Source organism: Sander vitreus, chromosome 2 (genome assembly GCF_031162955.1).
Source record: "Sander vitreus isolate 19-12246 chromosome 2, sanVit1, whole genome shotgun sequence".
NCBI classification, from domain to species: domain Eukaryota; kingdom Metazoa; phylum Chordata; class Actinopteri; order Perciformes; family Percidae; genus Sander; species Sander vitreus.
Window position 1 is genome coordinate 35,229,300 of NC_135856.1, and position 27,348 is coordinate 35,256,647.

General features: G+C 42.7%; 2 protein-coding genes across 3 annotated transcripts in view; one reads left to right on the plus strand and one right to left on the minus strand.

Moving 5' to 3' along the window:
- The first annotated feature begins 122 nt into the window (after positions 1–122).
- pmm2 (phosphomannomutase 2) lies at positions 123–25,519 on the plus strand. 2 transcript variants are annotated; one of them, XM_078267030.1, is made up of 8 exons: positions 123–427; positions 8,105–8,216; positions 8,308–8,384; positions 8,982–9,073; positions 9,258–9,357; positions 12,053–12,128; positions 17,738–17,853; positions 23,525–25,519. In XM_078267030.1, exons 1-8 carry the CDS (start codon positions 353–355, stop codon positions 23,627–23,629), a joined length of 753 nt encoding a protein of 250 aa, XP_078123156.1. In that variant the 5' UTR covers positions 123–352; the 3' UTR covers positions 23,630–25,519. The 2 variants fall into 2 exon arrangements, with proteins under 2 accessions (XP_078123156.1, XP_078123164.1); XM_078267038.1 differs by lacking the exon at positions 12,053–12,128.
- mtmr7b (myotubularin related protein 7b) overlaps positions 17,864–27,348 on the minus strand; it is a 46,714-nt gene continuing 37,229 nt past the window's right edge. Inside the window, exon 15 of the mRNA XM_078266998.1 lies at positions 17,864–18,129. The gene's annotated coding sequence lies outside the window, so the exon portion shown is untranslated. The remainder of the gene's footprint in view (positions 18,130–27,348) is intronic.

Below are 27,348 nucleotides of genomic sequence, written 5' to 3' on the forward strand. Positions count from 1 at the left end.
TTTTTAATGTAATTTTTATGAATTACTTTCTCCATTAGAATGTGAACTTAACAGGGTCATGTTGTTGCATACTCCGATACAGTAGATGGCGGCATACACCTAGAAGTTGGTTTGTAGCCCGCCATTAAATGAAGAAGAAAAAGACGTTCCAGTTCTGCAGCTTTCCTCCAAGCCGCCTCTGATTATACTCAAAGATCCTTTGTACTGTTATACTGTCGAGAACGACAGACATAGAAGAATACTGGGAGCAAAGCGATAAATTATGTGGACACACACTGACTGATCACTTTAAATCGAGGAAACACAGAGGGACTGTGTCCACAGTGAGGGACAGTGAGACAGCAGAGACAGGATGAGTGAAGCCTCTGGGGACTCGGGCACGCTCTGCCTCTTTGATGTAGACGGCACGCTCACGGCCGCGAGACAGGTATTGTGTGTGTGTGTGTGTGTGTGTATAATGTAGCTATGTTACACTTGACACGTTCATACAATCAAAGCTGGAAGTATGCTACGTTGTGTTAGTGCAACATCCGGCTCCACGTTGTTGTTGTTGTAGTTCTTCCGCCGAGCCATACTTCTTCTTTTTGTTTGATAGCGGGTGACAACTTGCGTTTAAGGTGTATTACCGCCATCTACCGTACTGGAGTGTGGACCAGAAATTACCATTATTTCCCAATTCTTTCACACAATAGTCACCCAAGTAAATACTGGACCAACGTTTTCACAAAATATATCTCACGAACATTCTGACAGTAAAATTGCATTTTCAGACGGACAAATCTGGAGTAAATTAACTTTGTTCGAGGCAACACGGATATGCCAGAGCCGTGAGTTGGCCGTCAGACGGTGCGGCAAAACCGCAGGTCTTTCCATTTATTTCGAATGGGGGTAGGGCGTTTAGGCTGCGGGAAGATAGGCTAATTTGGCTGGGGGGTGCTGCCCATGGATGTATTAAGAGAGTGCAATGTGCGCTGTATGCACACGCTTACACATCTCCTGGTTTTCATCGATTGCAATAACATCACTCCCTTTAAAGCCATTTCAGATATAAATACATGATATACGCACCCTAAATGACCCGCAAATATAGTAAGCTACCCAGAACCGAGCCAGTGTTGCACCGTAATGAATTTATGTTTACATTACGCAGCTTCTTCGCCCCCGTTCTTTTATGAACGGGCAGACAGTAGGCTCGAGCTGCCTGTAGTGTATATATATATATATATATATATCCAAATAGCCAATTTGACACAGTGGCCAAACTGTCTGACCTGTTTTGCCATGGTGCAAACAAAAAAAGTTCATTGGAGCCATACCCTAAACCCAACAGGAAGTCCTTCATTTTGAATTTGATGTTCGAAATTAGTGAGATTTTGGCCATTTCCACATGTCGTACTTTAACGAACTCCTCCTAAAGATTTCATCCGATCAACTTCAAATTTGGTCTGTGCCATTTTAAGACCTTAGAGATGAAATGTTATTAAAAGAAAAACTTTTCGTCATAGGGCATGGCTGCGGCGGGGCGGCCATTTTGTGCGTTTCGCCATCGAAACAGGAAGTGGGTGTAACTTGAGTATACATTGTCCATTTGGCTCAAAACTTTTCAGGATTCATAAGTGTCCAACCCTGAGGACATCTAAAGGTCGATATTTACTCAAAGTCATAGCGCCCCCTAGTGGCAACAGGAAGTAGGCCTAAAAGTCAAGATGCTATACTTTAGTGTATATTGTCCAATTTTTGGCCGAAGTTTCTCATGATTGACAAGGGTCCAGGCCTGAGGACATTTATAGGCCAAAATTGACTTTTGATCATAGCGCCCCCTGCTGGCAACAGGAAATCAGCCTTATATGACAAACATCATCCGATTTAAATGAAACTTATAATGTGTGGTCTACATGTGATACTGAGCCGCCCCTATCCGTTAACCACGCCCACTTACTCAGGCCACGCCCCCTTTCACAACATTTGAACCGTTTAAGGTAGAGTCTTGTGTGAGGTATCATTGAACTCAACACAGAGTTCCTTTTTGATTGGTGATGTTTTACCCACCCTATGCGGTAGCCACGCCCCTTTTCATAACTAATGACCCATTTGATGTAGAGTCTTGTGTGAGGTATCATTGAACACAGCATATAGTTCCCTTTTCATTGGTGATTATTTGCCCCGCCCCATATGCTTAAGTCACGCCCCTGTAATAACTCATGACCCGTTTCTTGTACACTACTGTGTGAGGTATCATTGAACTCAGCATAGAGTTCCGTTTTCATTGATTATGGTTTGGCCCGCCCCCTATGCTTAAGCCACGCCCCCTTTCATAGCTAATGAACTGTATGACATAGTCTTGTGTGAAGTATCACTGAACTCGGCAGGGAGTTCCCTTTTCGTTGGTGATGATTTGCACTGTCTGAGTGCCGCGCAAATGCACGGTCGCAAGGAGTGGCATCCGCCAGTAACCCCGACACACGCAGAGGAGCGAGGGCCCGTCCAATGCTTGCAGCTTTAATTCAAATTGTTTTTTTACTATTTAGTTATTTTGTTGTGGGATTTGTTTTAAAAATCTAGTTTTTGTTGTTATTTTTTGTTATTTAAGATGAAATACAATTTCAATTGCACTTTTGATAGGAGGACACATGTTGTTTTGCACAGTTTAAACAAATAAAGGAATATTTTTTAGTCATTTGTCTGTAGCTCATTCTGTTAAAAGAATTGTGAGAAAATCGTATAGTGAATAGGGATGAGCGATTTGGGGAAAAGAAATCGAATATGATTTTTCTGCCAGAGACTGCGATTACAATTAGATTTGCGATTTAAAAAAAAAAAATCTTAATATATCAAAACTGCTCTATATCTTTATTTGAGGAACATATATATGAATTTCCATGCAACATTATTCCAGGATGTATCTTATTAAAAACAGTAAATATAACTAGAACTGCAAGCAGTTATGACGGGGCCCAAGCCACCCACGGCAGTCGCCCCCGACGCCCCGGGGAGGTCGCGAAAGCGGAACCCGAAAGCTGGGCGGCGGGGAGGCAAATGTCGGTAAATATCGAGAGGTGCGAGCTGCGACGTCTGCGGTTCGTCGCCGTTGCAAATGTAGAGGTCAACAGTTCACCTCCATGCATATACAGACTACCTTTAACAATTCTCTACAATAAACAAACTTCTTAATCCCCCTGACCGCAGGGGACAGCAGAGAGAAATGAGAGAGTGACTGAGAGGGTGGAGGTGGGGAGGCAGGTGTGGTGGTTGAAGGAGCTTGGGATGTGGTCAAGTTGTTGTAAATGGTGTCATAGGCGCCGATTTATGTTTTCCTCCGTGGGTGCTTTGTGGGAAATTAAGAATCGACACCGACATAACCAATCACACTATGACAGATGCTCCACTTAGCACCAACTGCAATGTTTAATTGCACGGTATCTGCGCCTATGTATGATGTTGATTTTGGATTGAAAAAGTGAGAGAAAAGAGTTGCATTTGTCCACTGTGAATAGAAACTTTGTCAGGTGGGTTAAGAAGTTTGTTTATTGTAAAAAACCAGGGGAGCAACGGTAGGAGGCAGGAACGGTAGGAGGCAAACATCAGTAAATATTGAGAAGTGTGAGCTGCAAGGTCTGTGGTACATTCTCATTGCAAATATGCCATTAACATTGATTGAGTAAAAGCGCCAAAACTCGTCTACATTGATTATAGTGCCCCCTAATGGCCGATCTCAAGTTTCGTGTTGATTGCATTTACTGTGGCAGAGATATTGCAATTGCAAATTTCCCATTTAAATGCATTGTTATTGGCCAAAACAAATAAATGTTGCTTATAGCGTCCCCTAAAGGCCGATATTCGCCAAATTTGGTACAGAGCATCGTAGTCGGATGTTGAAAAATGATCTCAAGTTATTTGCTGATACCATTTAATTTGGCCGAGATATGACATGATACGTGTGTGGTAGCTAGCTATGAAAATTTGTTTGGGCGTCAAATGCGCATACTTTAACGTAGCAAAATTCCTTGAGTAACTTTTGGTCACGTCCATCTGGAGATGCTACGTACCAGGTTTCGTGCTGATCCGTCGTTGGTTTTGGGCATTGCGCGATATTGCGAAAAAAACTTTTGAGCTGAAATGGGCGTGGCCTATATCATGTGATTCAGCATGATTCAAGGAAGACGTGGATGTAAGGATTTCTAATGTGCGATGTGTAATGTGGGAGTTAAAGGCAAAAAAAACATTATAGCGCCACCACATGTGTAATTTTTGGTAGGTGTGGTCCATGACCCATTGTCTATCTACCCTGGAAATTTAAAGTTGTTCACGTTAGTGTAAGTAGAAAATTTAGACGTGGGTCCCATAGGCCATGCCCACATTGACCCCTCAGTACCCCACTCTAGGGTTGGCCTCAGGAGTGGCCCTAGATGGTACCCAACAAATTTTGTAAAAATCGGATGAGCAGTTCATGAGATATAAACATTTTGTACTAAGAATCTAAAGTTTAGTGTTGATAGCATTTATTTTGGCTGAGATGGCAAAGTTGGTGTTTTCATAGATAGCTACACAAATTTGTTTGTGCGTAATATGCACAATTTTTATCCTATCAAAATAATTTGTATTGGCACGGTCTAGGAGGAGTTCGAAAAAGTAGGTTTTTGATAAATCGCGATTTTTCACGCATAAAAGTTTAGGCGGAAATGGGCGTGGCCTATATCACGTGATTCAGTTGGATCCAGGGAACGCGTGGATATATGGTTTTTAAATGTCCGGTGTATGGTGTGGGAGTTATAGGGCCAAACGTGTTTTTTCTGCTATAGCACCACCTAGTGGTGGAATTGTTGCGCCTGAGGTCCTTGCAGAGTTTCGGACCAGTCCTGAAAATGGCAACCCCCCACCATGTACGGTTTAGGCTGTAGTCGGAGTTTTAGGCGGAGAAGAATGATGATGATGATGATGATGATGATGATGATGATGAATAATCAGTAGAAAAACAATAGGGTTCCACAGCCCTGCTGTGCGAACGGCGTAGCTTTGCTACTGCCGGTTGTTACAGACTCGGGTTTGGACCCCTAATAATGAAAAGAGGAATAAATAATGTTACACCAAACATTCAACTAAATTCACTTAAAGAACAATTCCGGCGCAAAATGAACCTAGGGTTTAATAACATATGTGTACCGAGTCAAACGTTCTCTGGGACATGTTTTCATGCTAATCGAATGCGTCTCTAGCTTTAAACAAGCTGAGACGCAAATCAGAGCAGAGGGTAAATCACTTTTTTATACCACTAACAAGGCTCAAAATAGCACCACACTTCAACGGTAGCATAATGAGGGTCCCTACATGTAAACCAAAGCATTGAGAACTTTGTAAGTGTACAGACAGTTTATTAAAAAGATAGGCTATAAAGACAGTAGCGTTCATGTTTACATGCGGGCGCCATCTTGGAAAACAGTCATGAGCAACCAGTTCGGTTTGCAGTAGCTTGTTTAAAGCTAGAGACGCATTCGATTAGCATGAAAACATGTCCCAGAGAACGCTTGACTCGGTACACATACAGTGGGGAGAACAAGTATTTGACACACTGCCGATTTTGCAGGTTTTCCCACTTACAAAGCATGTAGAAGTCTGTAATTTTTTATCATAGGTACGCTTCAACTGTGAGTGATGGAATCTAAAAATCCAGAAAATCACATTGTATGATTTTTAAGTAATTAATTTGCATTTTATTGCATGACATAAGTATTTGATACATCAGAAAAGCAGAACTTAATATTTGGTACAGAAACCTTTTGTTTGCAATTACAGAGATCATACGTTTCCTGTAGTTCTTGACCAGGTTTGCACACACTGCAGCAGGGATTTTGTCCCACTCCTCCATACAGACCTTCTCCAGATCCTTCAGGTTTCGGGGCTGTCGCTGGGCAATACAGACTTTCAGCTCCCTCCAAAGATTTTCTATTGGGTTCAGGTCTGGAGACTGGCTACGCCTCTCCTTAGTTGCCCTGGCTCTGTGTTTCGGGTCGTTGTCATGCAGGAAGACCCAGCCACGACCCATCTTCAATGCTCTTACTGAGGGAAGGAGGTTGTTGGCCAAGATCTCGCGATACATGGCCCCATCCATCCTCCCCTCAATACGGTGCAGTCGTCCTGTCCCCTTGCAGAAAAGCATCCCCAAAGAATGATGTTTCCACCTCCATGCTTCACGGTTGGGATGGTGTTCTTGGGGTTGTACTCATCCTTCTTCTTCCTCCAAACACGGCGAGTGGAGTTTAGACCAAAAAGCTCTATTTTTGTCTCATCAGAATAGGGCTGCACAATATTTTGTTTCATCGTCTACATCGCGATGTGCGCATGCGCGATAGTCAGATGTTGACGCTACAGCTTCTTTGCTGCTTGATAAAAAAGTTAACTTTCACCGTTCTCCTTTTCCATGATTGTTACCGGCCGACCCTTCCCCTTTAAGACAGGTGGTCATGTGACGTAACGTTAGTCCGACAGGGGGGTGTTATGGGAAGTGAGGCTCTCCCGTGTGTAGAAAAGTACGGTAAGCGGCAGCTGCCGCTGACACAGTGATGCACATGCTTTTCCATGGGTAATGAAGCTACAGTAGTCAGTGTTTTATGTTCGCTGCAAAGACAAACTAAATCACCTGATTAATGCAACGTAAACACGACATATCCCAGCCATTTTTCACAGCAGAAAGCTGCTACCAGCCATGCTAAAGCTAACATACTTAGCCTAAAGGAACAAGGCGTCTGTCCCAACTAACGTTATGGTTCGGAGCTGTGATGCTGGAAACGTAACACTAATCTACAACAGCAGTCTGTTTCTGATATAACGTAATTTACACTGATTTAAGTGCTCTTGGATACACAGTTTGTTGCAAGAGTGTGACATGCAGGCTCTGCATGCACAGCAAACCAACAATCATGATCAATTTTAATCACTTTATCAAACAACCAAAGCAGGCCCCGCTTAGTCGACCACAACCTGAAATTTAGAGGAAGCAACATGCATGCGTTATTAATATCATTCACTTTAGCCTGGATTGATATTATGTGAATACAATGGTGTCATGTCAGTCAACCAGTGTATTTCTTCCTAATTTCCCTCTCCAAAATCACTTCAGAAGAGTAATCACAGCGCTTACTTGCTTTGGTTTTTGTAAAGCATTACAAAGACTGCTTCACATAAGAAAATTTCCTTTTTTATTTTCTTTGTAGATGCACTCCCCTACAAAATCACCCCAGTAGTTGATAATGACTAAATAGGGCTATTTATGTCCTCTTGTAAAAATTAGTCTTTTTTTCATATCGCAATATATATCGCAGGGGAAAAAAATATCGCAATGTAAGTTTTTTCCAATATTGTGCAAGCCTACATCAGACCACATGACCTTCTCCCATTCCTCCTCTGGATCATCCAGATGGTCATTGGCAAACTTCAGACGGGCCTGGACATGTGCTGGCTTGAGCAGGGGGACCTTGCGTGCGCTGCAGGATTTTAATCCATGACGGCGTAGTGTGTTACTAGTGGTTTTCTTTGAGAATGTGGTCCCAGCTCCCTTCAGGTCATTGACCAGGTCCTGCCATGTAGTTCTGGGCTGATCCCTCACCTTCCTCATGATCATTGATGCCCCACGAGGTGAGATCTTGCATGGAGCCCCAGACCGAGGGAGATTGACCGTCATCTTGAACTTCTTCCATTTTTTAATAATTGCGCCAACAGTTGTTGCCTTCTCACCAAGCTGCTTGTCTATTGTCCTGTAGGAAAACCTGCAAAATCGGCAGTGCATCAAATACTTGTCCTCCCCACTGTATGTTATTAACCCCTAGGTTCATTTTGCGCCGTAATTGTCCTTTAATCGCGGCCTTCACGATTAGCTAATCGCATTGTTTCAAATCTTGAATTTAATTTGAAAACTATTAATCGTTCAGTCCTAATCATGAACTTAAAATCGTGAATCGTAACGTGAGTTGAGTGTATCGTTATCTCCCTAGTTGACATAAATCCTGTCAACTGAAATACATGCAGATTGATAACTGCTATAAGTATTGTAGCTATAATTGATGTGTTTTATCCCATCATGTCAGTAACTTGTGTGTCTGTGTGTTTTCAGCGTGTGACTCCATCCATGGCGGAGTTCCTTCAGAAGCTCAGGAATAAGGTTCGAGTCGGAGTGGTAGGAGGGTCGGACCTTAGTAAGATCAAAGAGCAGCTGGGAGATGATGGTAAGACACACATCTGTACCAATTGCATATCTATCTCTCAAGTATGTAATTACTTTTGACTCTCTGTTTTTCTGTATGTTTATGTGGGCAGTGATCCAGAAAATGGACTACGTTTTTGCTGAGAATGGTCTTGTGGCCTATAAAAATGGACAGTTACTCTCTGTCCAGGTAAGATTTACGGTCACCAAAGCACACCTTTTTGTATAACCTTTAATTATTCAGGGCGGGCCATTAGAGCAAGCTCTCTTTTCCAACGAAGCCCTAATTACAGCACAAATAAAAAACAAATAAAAACGATCTCAATTACAGTAAATAATATGATCATGAAAATAATCATAAAACAATTCCCAAATTACAATATGTAAAAAAATGTATAAAGGAACAATCACAAAATGACAGTACACGTAAACAATAAAAACAAATGAGAATAACTGATGTAGGCAAATAAGAGGGCAATAAAAAACAAGAGCAGTCCCTATGTAGCACATTTTCAAGTATTATCTTGAAGGTCCCAATGGAAACAAGTTGTTCTAATTTGAGAGAATCCTGAAGCCAGTTCCATCTGTCAGGAGCGTTCAAGTTAAAAGTGAATTTTTATGTGAATGCTTTTAAGCCTGTATTGTCAGTCTTTGTTTGATAGATTAAGATTATTTGCCATTTTAATCTTGGTTTTGTGAACCCAAAAGTATGACGATACCCTGCGTATGATGCGTTACCTCATGTAACAGGCCCAGAAGGTTAACTTTGTGTGCTTGCTGTTGTCAGTCCATCCAGGCCCACATGGGTGAAGAGCTACTTCAAGATTTCATTAACTTCTGTCTCAACTACATGGCCAAGATCAAACTGCCCAAGAAAAGGTACAAACCATGAGTCCTGATCTCATTATCAATATTTATTAGTTTTTTTTGGAATAACAGTTCTGTAGTTCTGATGTACTGGGCATGGGAGGGTGCTGGGAAGCTAAGACTGTCAATAATAATGGATAGTGATCATCTGGTTTAGCGTTATGAAGACTAAATTGTAATGTGTAATGTTTTACAGGGGGACATTCATTGAATTCCGTAACGGCATGTTGAACATCTCCCCTATTGGACGCAGCTGTACACAAGAAGAAAGGAAGGAGTTCTATGAGCTAGATCAGGTAGCACACACATTTACACTTAAGCCATTTCTTTGGCTTCAGTGAGAAAATGCATTATTTAAAGCTGTATTAATCAATGCAATGTGAAAGGTGCAGCGGGCAGCTGTTTTCAGCTGAAACGCAGCTACAGAGCCAAATCTTTTTCTCAGGAGTTGATCAGCGTTCCCCTCGCCTTCCCATAACACAGCCTATAGGTGATTATTGCAGCCATTAAAATAGTTCAGTTTTGTTTTTAATGGCAAGGTGGTTATATTTATTTTCGTTTCTTCATTAGGTTAATTTAGAATTTTTTTTTGTTAAATTGATGTTACAGTAACAAACAGCAAACAACAGACTTAATACAAAACAGAAAAATTACATTAAACACTAAGAAAATCTGAATTCTGTAACAGGACGTGCATTCAGTGGTCAGGTAGTCCTTTATTCTATTTTTAAAATCTTCCATGCTAATAAAATTATAATGATTAAGGTGACTTTGTAGCTCACACCAAGATGACGGAGCAAAAACTTTAAAAGCACTTTCACCAAAAACAGTAAGGGTTCGAGGAATGACGTACATCATTTGTTTGTGTGACCGAAGGGTGCAGCTACCGATAGCTTTAGGCGTAGGTAGAGAACATAAATGAGAAGGCAGCTTGTTCAACATGGCCTTTATAAAGAAAAATATACCAGTGCTCCATTCTAAGGTTGTATAAAGAAGACAAACCCACTTTCTCATACAACTTGCAATGATGTGTGCGGAAACCCGAGTCAGAGACAAAACGTAACGCAGCATGGTACATAATGCCGAATTTGCATACATATATAAAATATCACCGTAATCAAGTGCTTCATATTACAATGTTAGTTTAAACATTTTTTTTATCACGACCAGAGTAAAGGAATTTGCTGAGGCAGGCTGCTGCTGCTCGCAACGGTGCACGGAAAAACAAATGGGCTATACAATCTGAACAAATCCACGCTACAGCCAGAAGTCGTGTCCCTTATAGAGCAGCGTGAAGAGAAAGCACAGCATCCACAGTGGAGGGTGTTAGTCCAGTCATCCTTTCTTCTGTAACTCTTCCCGCTGTGCTGGGGACACAAACAAGTATCTATCTATCTATCTATCTTATCTATCTTATCTATCTTATCTATCTTATCTTATCTATCTATCTATCTATCTATCTATCTATCTATCTATCTATCTATCTATCTATCTCTAAACATCGTGCCACTGCGAGCCAGTCTTGACAGTCGTAGTCTTGTGTTGTTTCCACCAGCGCAGCGCATCTCATAGTTTCTTTTTAATTTATTGGATGTCTAATACCCCTTTCAAACTGAGGGCCCAAACCAGGGTTGACTGTGTGTTTGATAGGGTTCTTTCCTCATCGATCTACTTGGACCTGGTCGAGAGTTGGGTTGGACCAGGGTTGGACAAGGGTCGATTTCAAAGAGACACGTCTCCAGCCTGCAGTTCAGTGCGGCTGCTGGGTAGTGCATATCTCTCTTTTTTTCTCTCTCTTTTTTAAAATGAGTCATGAAGCCAACAGCCAAGCCCAATTTTACTTTTAAGGACATCAAACAAAGAGAAATGTTCTCCCCTCGTCTTAAAATATTATAAATCAATACTAGAGTAACCTGCTTTCTTGATTACTGCTGCAGTGAATGAAATGCAGAGGAGAAATCAGTCTCCACAAAATCATCTGTTGACTTTTTGATGGTTATTTATTTGTGCTTTAGAGTGTAATAAATCTGATATCTCTCTCCCAACTGTTCAATGACAAATTCAAGTAGCTACAAAACATAAGTTCTGCTGGTATACAGATGGACTGGAGTATGTGGTGATAGCTGTTCACTAGTCTATATCCACGACGGTCCACTTTCGGGATTGCTCCGGTGCTGCAGGAAATTCTTTTTGCTGATGTGCGTTTCCTTCCTCTTTCTTTGTGTTGGAATTTTAAACTCTGGTCGATTTGTGAGTTTATGAGATAATATGGTTAACTGCTCCTCAGATCTCTGCATAGTAAATTGAGACAGTTAGCTAGACTATCTTTCCAATCTGAGTGTTCTCTCGTATGACTAAAACAACTTTTGAACGTACACGTTCCACGCACTTAAGGTAATTGTTAAGCATTGCTCCTGGGTTGTGACCCAGGTCGTACCTGTGGCCTGGCTTGGTTTGAATTTTCAAAAGAAGGGTTGAACATTGGTCAAATAACCAAGGCCCAACCCTGGTCATTGGTTTAAAAGAGGTTTAAAACATGAAAAGGAGAAGTCTATACAGGCCCGATACCCAGCATGTGTGCTCTGATGTGAAAATTTGCCTGAAGCTTGGCCACAGGGGCATAAATAAGTCGGGCCCCGTCAGGCTCGGCCTAAATGCAGGGCTCTATTTTGTGTGCCTGCGGCCACAAAATGAATGAATCCAGGTTAAACTTTGTCTATCTTTGCAGAGGTATCCGACACTTACATGATAGCAAGATTGTGAAGAATCTACGTATTATGTACAGTGCTGTACAGATTGTCAAACATGCAAATTTGTGATATTGGGCTATATAAATAAAATTTCTTTCTTTTTTGTTTTCATGTTCTTCATTAAAAGCTAAATACAAATTTCCAAAATTGGCTGAAGTTCCTCTTTAACTGAAGCAGCAAAACAGAAACTGTTGGTATAAAAAGATGAAAGGCTATGATTTTTATTTTTTGCTCCTTTCAGAAAGAGAAAATCAGAGAGAAGTTTGTGTCCATATTAAAGGAAGAGTTCAAAGGAAAGGGATTGTCATTTTCAATCGGTGAGTCCACTGCATTCATGACAATTATGCCGTGTTTGTGTTTAGGGTGAATCTGTGTTCGAAAGCTACACAAGTCCATTTAAATTAGTGCTGGGTGGTATGACCAAAAATTTGTATCACAGTATTAAGATTCTGCCGATTTCACAGTATATCACAGTATTTTTTTTTCTTGTGCTTGACTGGGCCTTTATATAGGTTTCTAATGGCTATTATGTCTATAATACTGTCAATACATAGAATATAAAACACATTTCAATGTCATAATTTTTACTAAAAGTTTTGATTACTAAAGGGTTTGCATGGCTACACAAAATTATACAATACCATCATATGAAGGAGAATGCATGAAACAGTTATTTTTGCATTATGCAAAGTAGTAAAATAAGTTTAAATCAAATAAATACACATACCAACAACTTTAATATTGCTTCCTTTTCAAAACAAAATAGTTGTAACCTAAGATTGCTGTATAAACACTACCTGACCACAGGTAATGGTTTGTTGTTGTAAAAAAGTGGGCGACTGAACGTAGCTCCGCTGTCAGCCTCCTTCAGTGTTGTTTGAATAACGTTAGTAGTTTGGCGGAAGCTTTTCGGCGAGGCAAGACATCTTAAATCCAGTGTTTAAATCATTGCTCTGAACTCGTCTTTCTTGACCGTATGTAGCAGGACCGTAGGTGGATTGTTATTGCGTTCATAATGTTGCTCTGCTGCATGCTTGAGGTGACCAAGTAACGTTAGCGCCACCATGTAATATTAGCGCGACCAAGTAACATTAGTGCGACCAAGTAAGCGACGGAGCCATAACGTGAGATACAAGGTAATAGAGCCTTTAATACATTGTTGTGTTTCTTTAGAAATAAACAATGGACAAATAGAGTCTTTAAACGCTTCAGATGTAAAGTTATTGTCAAAGTGACGTCAAAATGAAAGGCAGTCAATGGAATGCTAACGGTGGGTGAGTGCTAGGCAAGGGGGTAAGCTTCGCCTCAGAACGCGTAGCTCCTATGGCGCCATTTTGATGCTAACAAGCCATCACCTTCCATTAGCATTCCATTGACTGCTATTCATTTTGGCGCCACTTTGACAGTGAATAACTTTACATCTGAAGCGTTTAAAGACTCTATTTGTCCATTGTTTGTTTTTAAAGAAACACGACAATGTATAAAAGGCTCCATTACCTTGTATCTCACGTTATGGCTCCGTAGCAGGCGTTTTTTTAAAGAGTCGAAGTACAAGTTTAGCAAGGCAGTGAAGGAGGCTAAACGACGGTACTCTGAGAAGCTCCAACGCCAGTTTTCAGCGAACGACTCTGCGACTGTCTGGAAAGGACTTAGGCAGATCACCACCTATAAGCCTAAAACCTCCCACTCCTTCAATGACCGACACCTAGCCAACAACCTGAACGAGTTCTACTGTTGATTTGAAAGACAAAAGGACAGTCCTGACACCATCCCCCACGACACCTCCATACAGCTACAGCCACTGTGCTTCACCTCCACCTCTCCCACCTCAGCAGGGTCCTGGGCCTCCCCACCAATGCCCTCCATAAAGGTCCCCCACCCACCTCAGTGACGACTCTCTCCATCCATGAGAGGGACGTCAACAGACTCTTTAGGAGACAGAACCCCAGGAAAGCTGCTGGACTGGATGCTGTCTCCCCATCCAGCTTGAATCACTGCGCTGATCAGCTGTCTCCAGTGTTCACAGACATTTTTAACACCTCACTGGAGACATGCCACGTGCCAGCCTGTTTCAAGACCTCAACCATAATCCCTGTCCCCAAGAAGCCAAGGACCACACAGACTTAATGACTTTAGACCCGTCGCCCTGACCTCTGTGGTTAAGTCCTTTGAGCGCCTTGTGCTTTCACACCTTAAAGACATCACCGACCCCCTCCTGGACCCCCTGCAGTTTGCCTACAGAGCCAATAGGTCTTTAGACGATGCAGTCAACCTGGCCCTCCACTACGTCCTCTGGCACCTGGACACTGCAGGAACCTACGCCAGGATCCTGTTTGTGGACTTCAGCTCTGCCTTTAACGCCATCATCCCGGCTCTGCTCCAGGAGAAACTCTCCCAGCTAGGCGTGCCTGACTCCACCTGCAGGTGGATCACTGACTTCCTGTCTGACAGGAAGCAGCATGTGAAGCTGGGGAAACATGTCTCCGACTCACAGACCATCACCATGATGGTGCACTTCTACACAGCCATCATTGAGTCCATCCTCACATCCAGCGTGTTATTCGGTCAGCAGAGAAGGTGATTGGCTGCAATCTGCCGCCGCTCCAGGACCTATACGCCACCAGGACTCTGAAGCGTGCTGGAAAGATTGTGGCCGACACCTCCCACCCTGGACACAAACTCTTTGAGACACTCCCCTCTGGCAGGAGGCTGAGGTTCATCAGGACCAAAACCTCACGTCACATGAACAGCTTTTTCCCCTCCGCCACTAGCCTTATTAACAAGGCCCGGAAACCACCCTGACACTCCACCTTCATGCCACTGTTCTCTCTCTGCTGTAATGCTCTTTGCTCTTTATTTTTTATTTATATCTTTATTTATTCTTTATTTTTAACTTAATACATACTGTGTAAATATATTGTTTGTACCTATACTTATATTGTTTAATATTCAATCTAAAGAATGTGTGACGTGCACCAACAACACCAAAACAAATTCCTTGTATGTGTTAAAAAACGTACTTGGCAATAAAACCCTTTCTGATTCTGATTTTGTAAAAATAGGCTAAAGATTGTGTCATAACCACGCAACTTACTGTCGCATAGTAGATAAATTACCATACAGGAGAAGCTCGCAGGCAGTTTCGACTCACATTAGCTGTTTAAGTTTAATTACTAATGTTAACTAGCATTTTAGTTAGCAATAATTGGCCTGTGCCTATGTTATCTCCTTACATATACCTACGCTCTCCGTCTCTGCAAGATTCGGAATGATTGAGCTTTCTCTTGGCACAGCTACCAGAAGACTTAAAACTTTCAGACAGGTTGCTCACGTCACATTTACGTCGTCTCTCTCAGTTGGAGGCTGCGCAGTAACACTCAGCCATCACCAGAAAAGTGCTTCTAATATCCTTCACTGGTCTCCGTCCAGAGCAACGGGATCTGTTGGTCCATTTGATATATTTAAATGGTGCTAGGTAGCATCAAAATGGCGCCATAGGAGGTGCGCTTTGCTAGAGGCTGGCTTACCCTCTTGGATATGCTACCTGGCTAGCTAGCAGCTATAATGTTACCCAGCATGCCATTCGGTGTGTGTAAAGTTTGTAAATGTACAATTATTAGTGTTACAGATTGTTTATGTCTACAAATAGTTGTGTGCTATGGTGTTTAATCCTGTCAAAGAGAGTTAGCTGTGGGTTATTAATTGTTGTCTTATAAAGTTACAACAATGAGTGAGAAAGAGGTACCCAGTTAACAGGGCCCCGTTCTCAATTCAATTGTAGTTCCCCTTTGCCCTAGCTCCTCTCCGCGGCAATACCGTATTGCAGTATATGAAATAGGAAATTAATACCGGTAAGAACCGGTATACCCCCCCCAGCACTAATTGAAATATGTAGTGAACACAGCATCAGTAGCAGCTTCAGACTTGTCTGCTTTGATTAAGTTATTGATTGATTTTTTATTTTGGGAAAAACTGTAGACATAAAAACATTCTTGCATTCTTGTCAAACCCAGAGGTTAGCACATGAAAGACGTAATGCAACACTTAACTTAACCAGCAGGCTACAAAACAAAACCATATACTAAAAAAGTGGGCGACTGAACGTAGCTCCGCTGTCAGCCTCCTTCAGTGTTGTTTGAATAACGTTAGTAGTTTGGCGGAAGCTTTTCGGCGAGGCAAGACATCTTAAATCCAGTGTTTAAATCATTGCTCTGAACTCGTCTTTCTTGACCGTATGTAGCAGGACCGTAGGTGGATTGTTATTGCGTTCATAATGTTGCTCTGCTGCATGCTTGAGGTGACCAAGTAACGTTAGCGCCACCATGTAATATTAGCGCGACCAAGTAACATTAGTGCGACCAAGTAAGCGACGGAGCCATAACGTGAGATACAAGGTAATAGAGCCTTTAATACATTGTTGTGTTTCTTTAGAAATAAACAATGGACAAATAGTCTTTAAACGCTTCAGATGTAAAGTTATTGTCAAAGTGACGTCAAAATGAAAGGCAGTCAATGGAATGCTAACGGTGGGTGAGTGCTAGGCAAGGGGGTAAGCTTCGCCTCAGAACGCGTAGCTCCTATGGCGCCATTTTGATGCTAACAAGCCATCACCTTCCATTAGCATTCCATTGACTGCTATTCATTTTGGCGCCACTTTGACAGTGAATAACTTTACATCTGAAGCGTTTAAAGACTCTATTTGTCCATTGTTTGTTTTAAAGAAACACGACAATGTATAAAAGGCTCCATTACCTTGTATCTCACGTTATGGCTCCGTAGCAGGCGTTTTTGTAAAAATAGGCTAAAGATTGTGTCATAACCACGCAACTTACTGTCGCATAGTAGATAAATTACCATACAGGAGAAGCTCGCAGGCAGTTTCGACTCACATTAGCTGTTTAAGTTTAATTACTAATGTTAACTAGCATTTTAGTTAGCAATAATTGGCCTGTGCCTATGTTATCTCCTTACATATACCTACGCTCTCCGTCTCTGCAAGATTCGGAATGATTGAGCTTTCTCTTGGCACAGCTACCAGAAGACTTAAAACTTTCAGACAGGTTGCTCACGTCACATTTACGTCGTCTCTCTCAGTTGGAGGCTGCGCAGTAACACTCAGCCATCACCAGAAAAGTGCTTCTAATATCCTTCACTGGTCTCCGTCCAGAGCAACGGGATCTGTTGGTCCATTTGATATATTTAAATGGTGCTAGGTAGCATCAAAATGGCGCCATAGGAGGTACGCTTTGTAGAGGCTGGCTTACCCTCTTGGATATGCTACCTGGCTAGCTAGCAGCTATAATGTTACCCAGCATGCCATTCGGTGTGTGTAAATTTGTAAATGTACAATTATTAGTGTTACAGATTGTTTATGTCACAAATAGTTGTGTGCTATGGTGTTTAATCCTGTCAAAGAGAGTTAGCTGTGGGTTATTAATTGTTGTCTTATAAAGTTACAACAATGAGTGAGAAAGGTACCCAGTTAACAGGGGCCCCGTTCTCAATTCAATTGTAGTTCCCCTTTGCCCTAGCCCTCTCCGCGGCAATACCGTATTGCAGTATATGAAATAGGAAATTAATACCGGTAAGAACCGGTATACCCCCCAGCACTAATTGAAATATGTAGTGAACACAGCATCAGTAGCAGCTTCAGACTTGTCTGCTTTGATTAAGTTATTGATTGATTTTTATTTTGGGAAAACTGTAGACATAAAAACATTCTTGCATTCTTTGTCAAACCCAGAGGTTAGCACATGAAAGCGTAATGCAACACTTAACTTAACCAGCAGGCTACAAAACAAAACCATATACTACTACAACTTGGGACAGTGTGAGACATCAGTTTAGTTGTGGCTGTTTCTTTGTCGGTGTGATGTTAATTTCCCACATCGACTCTTCCTGCCTCTTGGTCTTTGTTTCTCTGCAGGAGGGCAAATCAGTATTGATGTGTTTCCTGATGGTTGGGATAAGAGATTCTGTCTGGGGTTTGCTGAGAAGGACAACTACTCAACCATTCACTTCTTTGGAGACAAGACCAAACCTGTGAGTATGCTAACTACTGCTAGGTAGAATATCAACAGAACGGCAAGCTAAGACCAGACAGACAACCCATCAAGACCACACACTTGGAATATTAAGCCAAGGAATGTTTTTTTTTTTTTACCAGATTTAATGCAAGGAAAGGTGCTGACACACTAGGCAGACAGCAAAGAACTAGTGGCGACGAATCCTGACTCTGGCGTTGCCTGTGTCTTGTCCAAAAAGCTTCACTTAAACACACTGCAAAGACTCCAGCCGACTAACACGTACGTTCTGCGCCTGCGTGAGAGGAAAAAACTGTTAATACCAGCAGGCAGCGGTAATCTATTCATCATTCCAAAAAGGGAAACCGAATATACAAACTATTGCTATGATACATGCAAAACAGCCGCTGCAGTCAAATAGTCAATTTAGCTTAGAAAGGTTCCTAACTGAGTGAAATGACCCGGAAGTAGTTAAGTGGCAGCCATGATAAGAGCTGTTCGGATTGTCTAAGTGATAAGGAAAGGAGCTTCAATGCTTCCTTCATCATCTCCTTTAGCATAGGATACACTGGACCATCCTATCTGAAAGGAAAGCTAAGCTAATTCTGTGGGACATTAAAAAGACAAATTAAAAACTAAAAACTGTAGTTATAAACTTGACAGAAAAAAAACATAACTCAACGTTTAGCTTCTAAAATAATCAATGAAGTTACACTGCAGATTGCTGTCCTCGTGCTTAAATGCACACAGCAGCAGCAGACAGCTCTGCTCCGTTTACAGTTTAGAGAATATTTGCCTCATTAATGATGTATTTTTTTCACCCAATCGCAACCATCTATCCCTTATCCCGAATCTACTGTACATATTATATGTTATATAATATGTACAGTAGATGCATAGCCCTAACAAATTTTGCTTATCTTGCATACATTCGGGAACTCCGGGAACCATCACCTTATCGTGGTGGAGAGGTTTGTGTGTCCCTATGAACCTGAGGGCTGTGTTGTCTGGAGCTTTGTGCTCCTGGTAGGGTCTCCCAAGGCAAAGTGGTCTCAGGTGAGGGGCCAGACAAAGAATGGTTCAAAAATCCTATGAAAAATCGAGGAAGGGATGAAGTGACCCTGCCCGGAGGAAGCCCGGGGCCCCCGTCTGGAGCCAGGCCCAGATGGAGGGCTCGTCAGCGAGCGTCTGGTGGCCGGGTTTGCCACGGAGCCCGGCCGGGCACAGCCCGAAAAAGCTACGTGGCGGACATCCCTCCATCCCATGGGCCCACCACCTGTGGGAGGAACCGCTGGGGTCGGGTGCGCTGCCACATGGGTGGCAGTGAAGGTCAGGGGCCTCGACGGACCAGACCCGGGCAGAGGCTGGTTCTGGGGACATGGAATGTCACCTCTCTGTGGGGGAAGGAGCCGGAACTTGTGCGGGAGGTGGAGCGCTACCGGTTAGATCTGGTGGGGCTTACCTCTACGCACAGTCTTGGTTCTGGAACCATACTCCTGGATAGGGGTTGGACTCTTTTCTTCTCCGGAGTTGCCCAGGGTGTGAGGCGCCGGGCGGGTGTGGGGATACTCACAAGCCCCCGGCTGAGCGCCGCTACGTTGGAGTTTAACCCGGTGGACGAGAGGGTCGCCTCCCTACGCCTGCGGGTTGTGGGGGGGAAAACTCTGACTGTTGTTTGTGCATATGCACCAAACAAGAGTTCAGAGTATTCGGCCTTCTTGGAGACCTTGAGTGGAGTCCTGCATGGGGCTCCAGTGGGGGACTCCATAGTTCTGCTGGGGGACTTCAACGCGCACGTGGGTAATGATGGAGACACATGGAGAGGCGTGATTGGGAGGAACGGCCTCCCTGATCTAAACCAGAGTGGTGGTTTGTTGTTGGACTTCTGTGCTAGTCATGGATTGTCTATAACGAACTCCATGTTCGAACATAGGGATGCTCATAAGTGTACTTGGTACCAGAGCACCCTAGGCCAAAGGTCAATGATCGATTTTATAATCGTTTCATCTGATCTGAGGCCATATGTTTTGGACACTCGGGTGAAGAGAGGGGCGGAGCTGTCAACCAATCACCATCTGGTGGTGAGTTGGGTCAGGGGGTGGGGGAAGACTCTGGACAGACCTGGTAAGCCCAAACGGGTAGTGTGGGTAAATTGGGAACGTCTGGAGGAGGCCCCTGTCCGACAGACTTTCAACTCACACCTCCGGCGGAGCTGTTCGTGCATCCCTGTGGAGGCTGGGGGCATTGAACCCGAGTGGACAATGTTCAAAGTTTCCATTGCTGAAGCTGCGGTGAGGAACTGTGGTCTTAGGTGCCTCAAGGGGCGGTAACCCACGAACACCGTGGTGGACACCGGTGGTCAGGGAAGCCGTCCGACTGAAGGAGGAGTCTTTCCGGGATATGTTATCCCAGACGACTCCCGAGGCATTTGCAAGGTACCGAAGGGCCCGAAGGGCTGCAGCCTCTGCCGTGAAAGAGGCAAAGCAGCGTGTGTGGGAGAAGTTCGGAGAAGACATGGAGAAGGACTTTCGGTCGGCACCAAGGTACTTCTGGAAAACCGTTCGCCACCTCAGGAGGGGGAAGTGGGGAACCATCCAAGCTGTGTACAGTAAGGATGGGACGCTGTTGACCTCAACTGAGGAGGTAATAGGGCGGTGGAAGGAGCACTTTGAGGAACTCCTAAATCCGACTAATACGCCCTCTATGGTAGAGGCAGAGCTGGAGGATGAGGGGGGATTGGCATCAATTTCCCTGGTGGAGGTTGCTGAGGTAGTTAAACAACTCCACAGTGGCAAAGCCCCAGGAATTGATGAGATCCGTCCAGAAATGCTTAAAGCTCTGGGTGTGGAGGGGTTGTCTTGGTTGACACGCCTCTTCAACATTGCGTGGAAGTCTGGGACGGTGCCTAAGGAGTGGCAGACCGGGGTGGTGGTTCCCCTTTTTAAAAAGGGGGACCAGAGGGTGTGTGCCTATTACAGGGGTATCACACTTCTCAGCCTCCCCGGTAAAGTCTACTCCAAGGTGCTGGAAAGGAGGGTTCGGTCGATAGTCGAATCCCAGGTTGAAGAGGAACAATGCGGATTCCGTCCTGGTCGTGGAACAACGGACCAGATCTTTACTCTCGCAAGGATCCTGGAGGGAGCCTGGGAGTATGGCCAACCAGTCTACATGTGTTTTGTGGATCTGGAGAAGGCGTATGACCGGGTGCCCCGGGAGATACTGTGGGAGGTGCTGCGGCAGTACGGGGTGAGGGGGTCCCTTTTCAGGGCCATCCAATCTCTGTACGACCAAAGCGAGAGCTGTGTCCGGGTTCTCGGCAGTAAGTCGGACTGCGCTTTGTCACCAATCCTGTTTGTAGTATTTATGGACAGGATATCGAGGCGTAGTCGGGGTGGAGAGGGGTTGCAGTTCGGTGGGCTGGGGATCTCATCGCTGCTTTTTGCAGATGATGTGGTCCTGATGGCATCATCGGCCTGTGACCTTCAGCACTCACTGGATCGATTCGCAGCCGAGTGTGAAGCGGCTGGGATGAGGATCAGCACCTCTAAATCGGAGGCCATGGTTCTCAGCAGGAAACCGATGGAGTGCCTTCTCCAGGTAGGGAATGAGTCCTTACCCCAAGTGAAGGAGTTCAAGTACCTTGGGGTCTTGTTCGCGAGTGAGGGGACAATGGAGCGGGAGATTGGTCGGAGAATCGGCACAGCAGGTGCGGTATTACATTCAATTTATCGCACCGTTGAGCCAGAAGGCAAAGCTCTCAATCTACCGGTCAGTTTTTGTTCCTACCCTCACCTATGGTCATGAAGGCTGGGTCATGACCGAAAGAACAAGATCCAGGTTACAAGCGGCCGAAATGGGTTTCCTCAGGAGGGTAGCTGGCGTCTCCCTTAGAGATGGGGTGAGAAGCTCAGTTATCCGTGAGGAGCTCGGAGTAGATCCGCTGCTCCTTTGCGTCGAAAGGAGCCAGTTGAGGTGGTTCGGGCATCTGGTAAGGATGCCCCCTGGGCGCCTCCCTAGGGAGGTGTTCCAGGCACGTCCAGCTGGGAGGAGGCCTCGGGGGAGACCCAGGACTAGGTGGAGGGATTATATCTCTAACCTGGCCTGGGAACGCCTCGGGATCCCCCAGTCGGAGCTGGTTAATGTGGCCCGGGAAAGGGAAGTTTGGGGTCCCCTGCTGGAGCTGCTACCCCCGCGACCCGACCCCGGATAAGCGGATGAAGATGGATGGATTGCATACATTTAACAATTATTTTCATAAAATCATCCTGATCGTGATGTATTTAATGTGGATGAATATGAGTGGACAGGAGGGTGAGCGTGAGCAACCAATATAATATAACCGGGTTATCCACATTTATAGACCCTGCATGAAACAACCCAGTGAGAAGTATCCAGATTTGCTTTCTGTAGTCCACCTTGAACAGTGTAGTTTCACCGACAGACCCGAAACATCCGCCGTCGCATGATTACATAGCCGAGTGTAATGCTGCGTTCCAGACGCAATTTTTAGCCCTAAGTTACGGCTTCAAGTCACGACTCACTACTTGGTAGCGTTCCAGCATGTCACCATCCAGATAAACTGTGATTGAGTGAAAGTCGGTTTAGTTACGTTTTATGTGCAGCGGATTTGTGTGTCTGATGATAAAAATAATGACCTTTGGCACACTGTCAAAGCTGGCTAGCTAAACATTGTGCCGATGGCAGGGTTAGTTAGCGCTAGCTGATACTAATCTACTACTGATTTCTAGTCTGCGACATGTTTTGGGCTTCATTTAATAAACATAACCTGTAGTAGTACACAATTGTATTGTTTTGATTACAATGTGTGGAATTACTTTACGTTGCCTATTTATGTCTATTTATTTCTATTTCTCACTGTTAATCACCAGCGTCTGTACAGCATCAACAGGGGTCGCCATTGTTTTTTATGTGTGTAACGTCAAAAACTGTAATTGGGAGTACAATAATCTGGTACAAGTTCATGGGTAGTAAGTTACGGGTTTGACTGCCATTCCAGGGCACTTTCACGAGTAGAAGGTTGTGAAAACACGGGTTACGGGTTGCCTGGAACACGGCATAAGGGCAGATCGGAGTCTTTTCCTAATTCCTTTTGAATTCTCCTGCAAATCTTTCCTTGACCTCATGACGTTTACCATCGGGGTTAAGGAAAAGTGGTTAGTTAAAGTAAAGTAATTTTACTTTGGAGGTAATTTTTTTTAACTTTTTGACCGCAGCCGGTGTTTGCCCTAGCAGGCCATCGGAAGATGGCTAGCCAGATTGTCCATTCCCAGGGCTGTCATCCATTCTCTCTGCAAGGAGTTTCCCTGCGGTGGGTTAGGGTTAACTCCAGATAAATGAGGGTCTGCATGCTGTGCTGTTGTAAAGGTGGTCACGCCCAGGGATGAAGACCGGACAAGACAACCCACTAAGCTCTAGCTGACTACCGTCCCCATTCAAAACCATTTTCCCATTGATTTGGTTGATCCAGAGCAGTTTGCTGGGTATACAGCAATTTGATGTTTCTGCCAGTAATATTAGCAGTTGTTGGAAGAAAATAAAAACCGTTTATAACTCACTTCATGTATAATTTCACTGAAAAGGACAGGACAGATCATCCTCTGTAGACTGAGAGCAACAACTAGTGATTTGAATGGAACCTCTCTTAAGCTAACCTCTGTGTTTCTGTGTAGGGAGGAAACGACTATGAGATCTACTGTGACCCACGGACCACGGGCCATGAAGTCTCCTGTCCAGAGGAAACGCAACAACTTTGTCAGCAGCTTTTCTTCTCATAGAGAGAGAGGAACAGTAACTGTTACTGTATGCTGACATTGTTTTTACAAAATAGACCAGAGGGAATTAGGGGTCTTATTTATCGGTTTAAAACATATCTAGAGATTGAACTACAAAAATAATTCATTTATGCGGAAAGAGCCAGCATCATAGTGTTGTTGCCATTACCAAAGGGTAATGTCAAGGGCGGAGAGGGAACACTTACTGAGTAAAAATAGAAGAGGGATTTCTGGGTATTTTGGTTGCGTTTTGAATGAGATGTAATTGCTTTGAATGTGATTTAATGGTTTTGAATTTGTCGTTTACAATTTTACAGTGGTGTCAGGACTTTTTCACGGATTTTTTATTTTTAAGGAGATTCTGGCTGTGTTATCAACATTATCTCATGGTAAACCTTAAACTCAAACAATTGCCAATTAAATGTGTCCATTTGCAGTTTGTCAGTCAAATGTTATGGCTGTAGCAATGATGTCTTCCTTTTTGCATTTTATGTATAATTTTTTTATTGGGTTCTTTGCTCAGCCATGTTTAGTATCATTCTATCTAAACAAACTGTAACCATAACCACATCCCTTGCTGTGTGCTGTAAGATTCTTCTCCTAGATGCTATAAAACAAGAAGTTATGGTCATCAGTAGACATTAGCAAACTGTACATTCATGTGGAAATATCACCAGTGATTATATCAATATTTTGTGTGGCCCCTATGGTACCTCACAACATTTTTTGAGAATGTATCTGAAAAGTATAGCTTTGTACAAATGTGTGAAGTTCCCAATACATGACACTTGAACTTGAATGTAGTATCAACTTGTATCCAAATTCTGCTGTAAAAGATATGATCTCTGGGAAATGATGAAGCACATAAAGTAAAAAAAAAAAAATCCATGCTTAAAAGTATAATATGAGGATTTAGAAGTGTTATTTTAAATGTTTTGTACATTACAACCACTGAACACAGTCACATGAATTTGTGAGTATTAAATAGAAAAAAAGAAGAAGAAAAAAGGAAACCGGGCCCGTGAGGAAAGGTGTGGATAGCCACAAAAATAGAAATAAAATGTATACATTTCAAGTAGCTGCTTTATCCACTAATGAGTCCAAGCTGTAAGTCAATGTCCTTTATGGTTTGTTTAAGTAGAATGTCCACTTCTGCCTTCTTTTGGCATTCAAATCTCTCCTCAAACCTAGCACAGAAGTCAACCTTTCCATTGTCCTTATTTCTTGTACGACTTCAAACCATTGTTGCCGTTTAGGAGAATCAGGCTTATACCAGCTTCTGGTTATGGCTTTCCTTGTTGCTGTAAGAAGTATATTTACCAGGTATCTGTCCCTCTGTAATGTTACAAGTGAAATATGACCCAAGTACAAGACAGTGCATGAGAAAGAAATCTTATAGCCAAGTACATTACTCAAAACTAAATGTACATCCTCCCAAAATGACGAGTTTTTCACAACTCCAAAAAACGTGTGTGATGTGCTTCTTAGCAGCCACATTGTCCCCAACAGGGCTGGTTTGTTGAAGATGTTTTAATGCTGAACTTAGGTGTAATAAAAAAACGCACCAAATTCTTCCAGTTAAACACTTTCAATTGTTGTGAACTTGTGGAAATATGTTGTTTCACACATTCATACATCTGATGGAATTTCCACTTTTAATTCCTTTTCCCACCTTGATTTCAGATATAATGTTGAGTTGCCCCTACATTCCATAATACTTTCATAAAACATAGAAATGACTTAATAATAATAATGTATTTAATATTTGACCATATCTTTTATAACTGGATAGAATTCTTGGGAGTTCTCCATTTTCAATTCTTTGTTGTAGTAATCTCTAAATTGTATGTACCTAAATAAATCCTGATTGTGAAGGGAACATTGTTCTTTTAATGTTTGGAAAGTCTGTAATTCCTTGTTGTCCATTATCATACATGCTGCCTTATGGTCCTTTTACTGCCCATTGCTTGAATATGGCATCATTATCTCCTGGCTTTAACTGTGTGGCAAAGGCTATCTATCTAAGTACTTTCTGGTCTTTCCTTAGTTTGAGCTGCCTGACAAAGTTAAACCAGAACTCTAGTGCACTAGAAGTTTTAGAGTCTACTTTACATCTCTCTAATCGGGGAATCTCTGTATGTATGTGTATGTGTGTATGTGCGTCTGTCTTTGAACTATCTCATTACAGTTCATCCAATCTAATTCACACTTGGTTTCCTGGGTACCCAATGAACATGGGGTTTGGAATTTGGAGCAGTTTGGACAATGTTGGATATTGGATATTAATAAACTGTGAATTAAACTAAATGACCGAACAATAAATGTTGGGGAAAAAATGCGCTGCCATAATGCTGGCTCTTCCGTATCTACTCTTCACCATAAAAGCCCAGCTTAAATTGACTCAGCATTTCGCTAAGAGGAAACTCAATAAAAATGCATTTTCTAATAATGACAAGACGAGACGGCACCGCTGTCATTAAACACTGACTGTCTCCATGTGATATCATTGACGAAAAAGACAACACTAAAATGTAGTTAAACAAAAACTTCATATTAGCATTCTCCTAAAGGGCCAGATGGGTGGTGCATTGCAATGAGACAATGTCTGTGATTAGCCTACTCCACATTTTAATTGTGATATTTTGATAGTAAATCTGAATCTGCAACGTTCTTGTCAGGTAAATATAGTATAATGTTTTCCTCTGAAGCAGAAGTACACAGTAAGTCAGTAGTAGGCTATACAATGTGGTTGCATATTAAGTGCTTTGGGGTCATGTAAGTAATTTTGGGGTACAATGGTTCTGGAGTAAGCTACAAGCAGGAATACCACAGGCCAAGCAATCAGCCCGTTCCAAACAGGCACATTTTGAACGGGCACTGTACTAGTTTGACTAATAAGGTGATTTTTTTTTCTCCTAACACTGACTGGATCTGATAGCCTTCAACTTATGTCTCAATTTCCTTCCATCTAGCAAAATAGTTGTCATTACACCAAAGAAATGAGGGGCAGAACTGAGCAGGGTAAAAATAATCTTTGAGATTTGGGAGTGCCATTCCTCCTTTATGTTTGGCCAACTGAAGTGTTGCATATTTTATTCTAGGCCTCTTTCTGTCCCAGATAAATCAAGAAAAAAAGTTTGTCACAGGTTAAGAACTGGTGTTGAGGGACCTCTACTGGCAAAACTTGGAATAGATATAGTAATATAGGTGGGTGGACCATCTTTTGATATCTTTTTTAATATTTTGGTTACTTGAATTATAGTTTGCCTCATATAATTTAGATTTTTAACTATGTTCACCCCTAAATACTTTATTGATTCCATATCCCATTTTACGTCATATCTACATTGTATTTCCTTTGAAGGATTATAATTAAATTACAGAAGTTGTGTCTTTGTAATATTTATTTTATAACTAGCATAATAACTAAAATCCTTTAGGATTTCCATCAGTATAGGTAAAGAGGTCTATGGGCCCATCAAATGAACCAAAATATCGTCCGCAAATAAACTAATCAAGTGATCTTTATGTCCAATTTAATGCCTTGTATTTTTTCATTTTTGGCGAATTGCCTGGGCCAGGGGTTCAATATAAAAAGCAAATAGTGTGGGACTGAGACAACAACCTTGTCTAGTGCCTCTCTCCAATGTGATAAATGGAGACAACGATCCATTGACTTTTATTTGCTGTTGGTTGTTGATAAAGTGTTCTAATGATCCCTA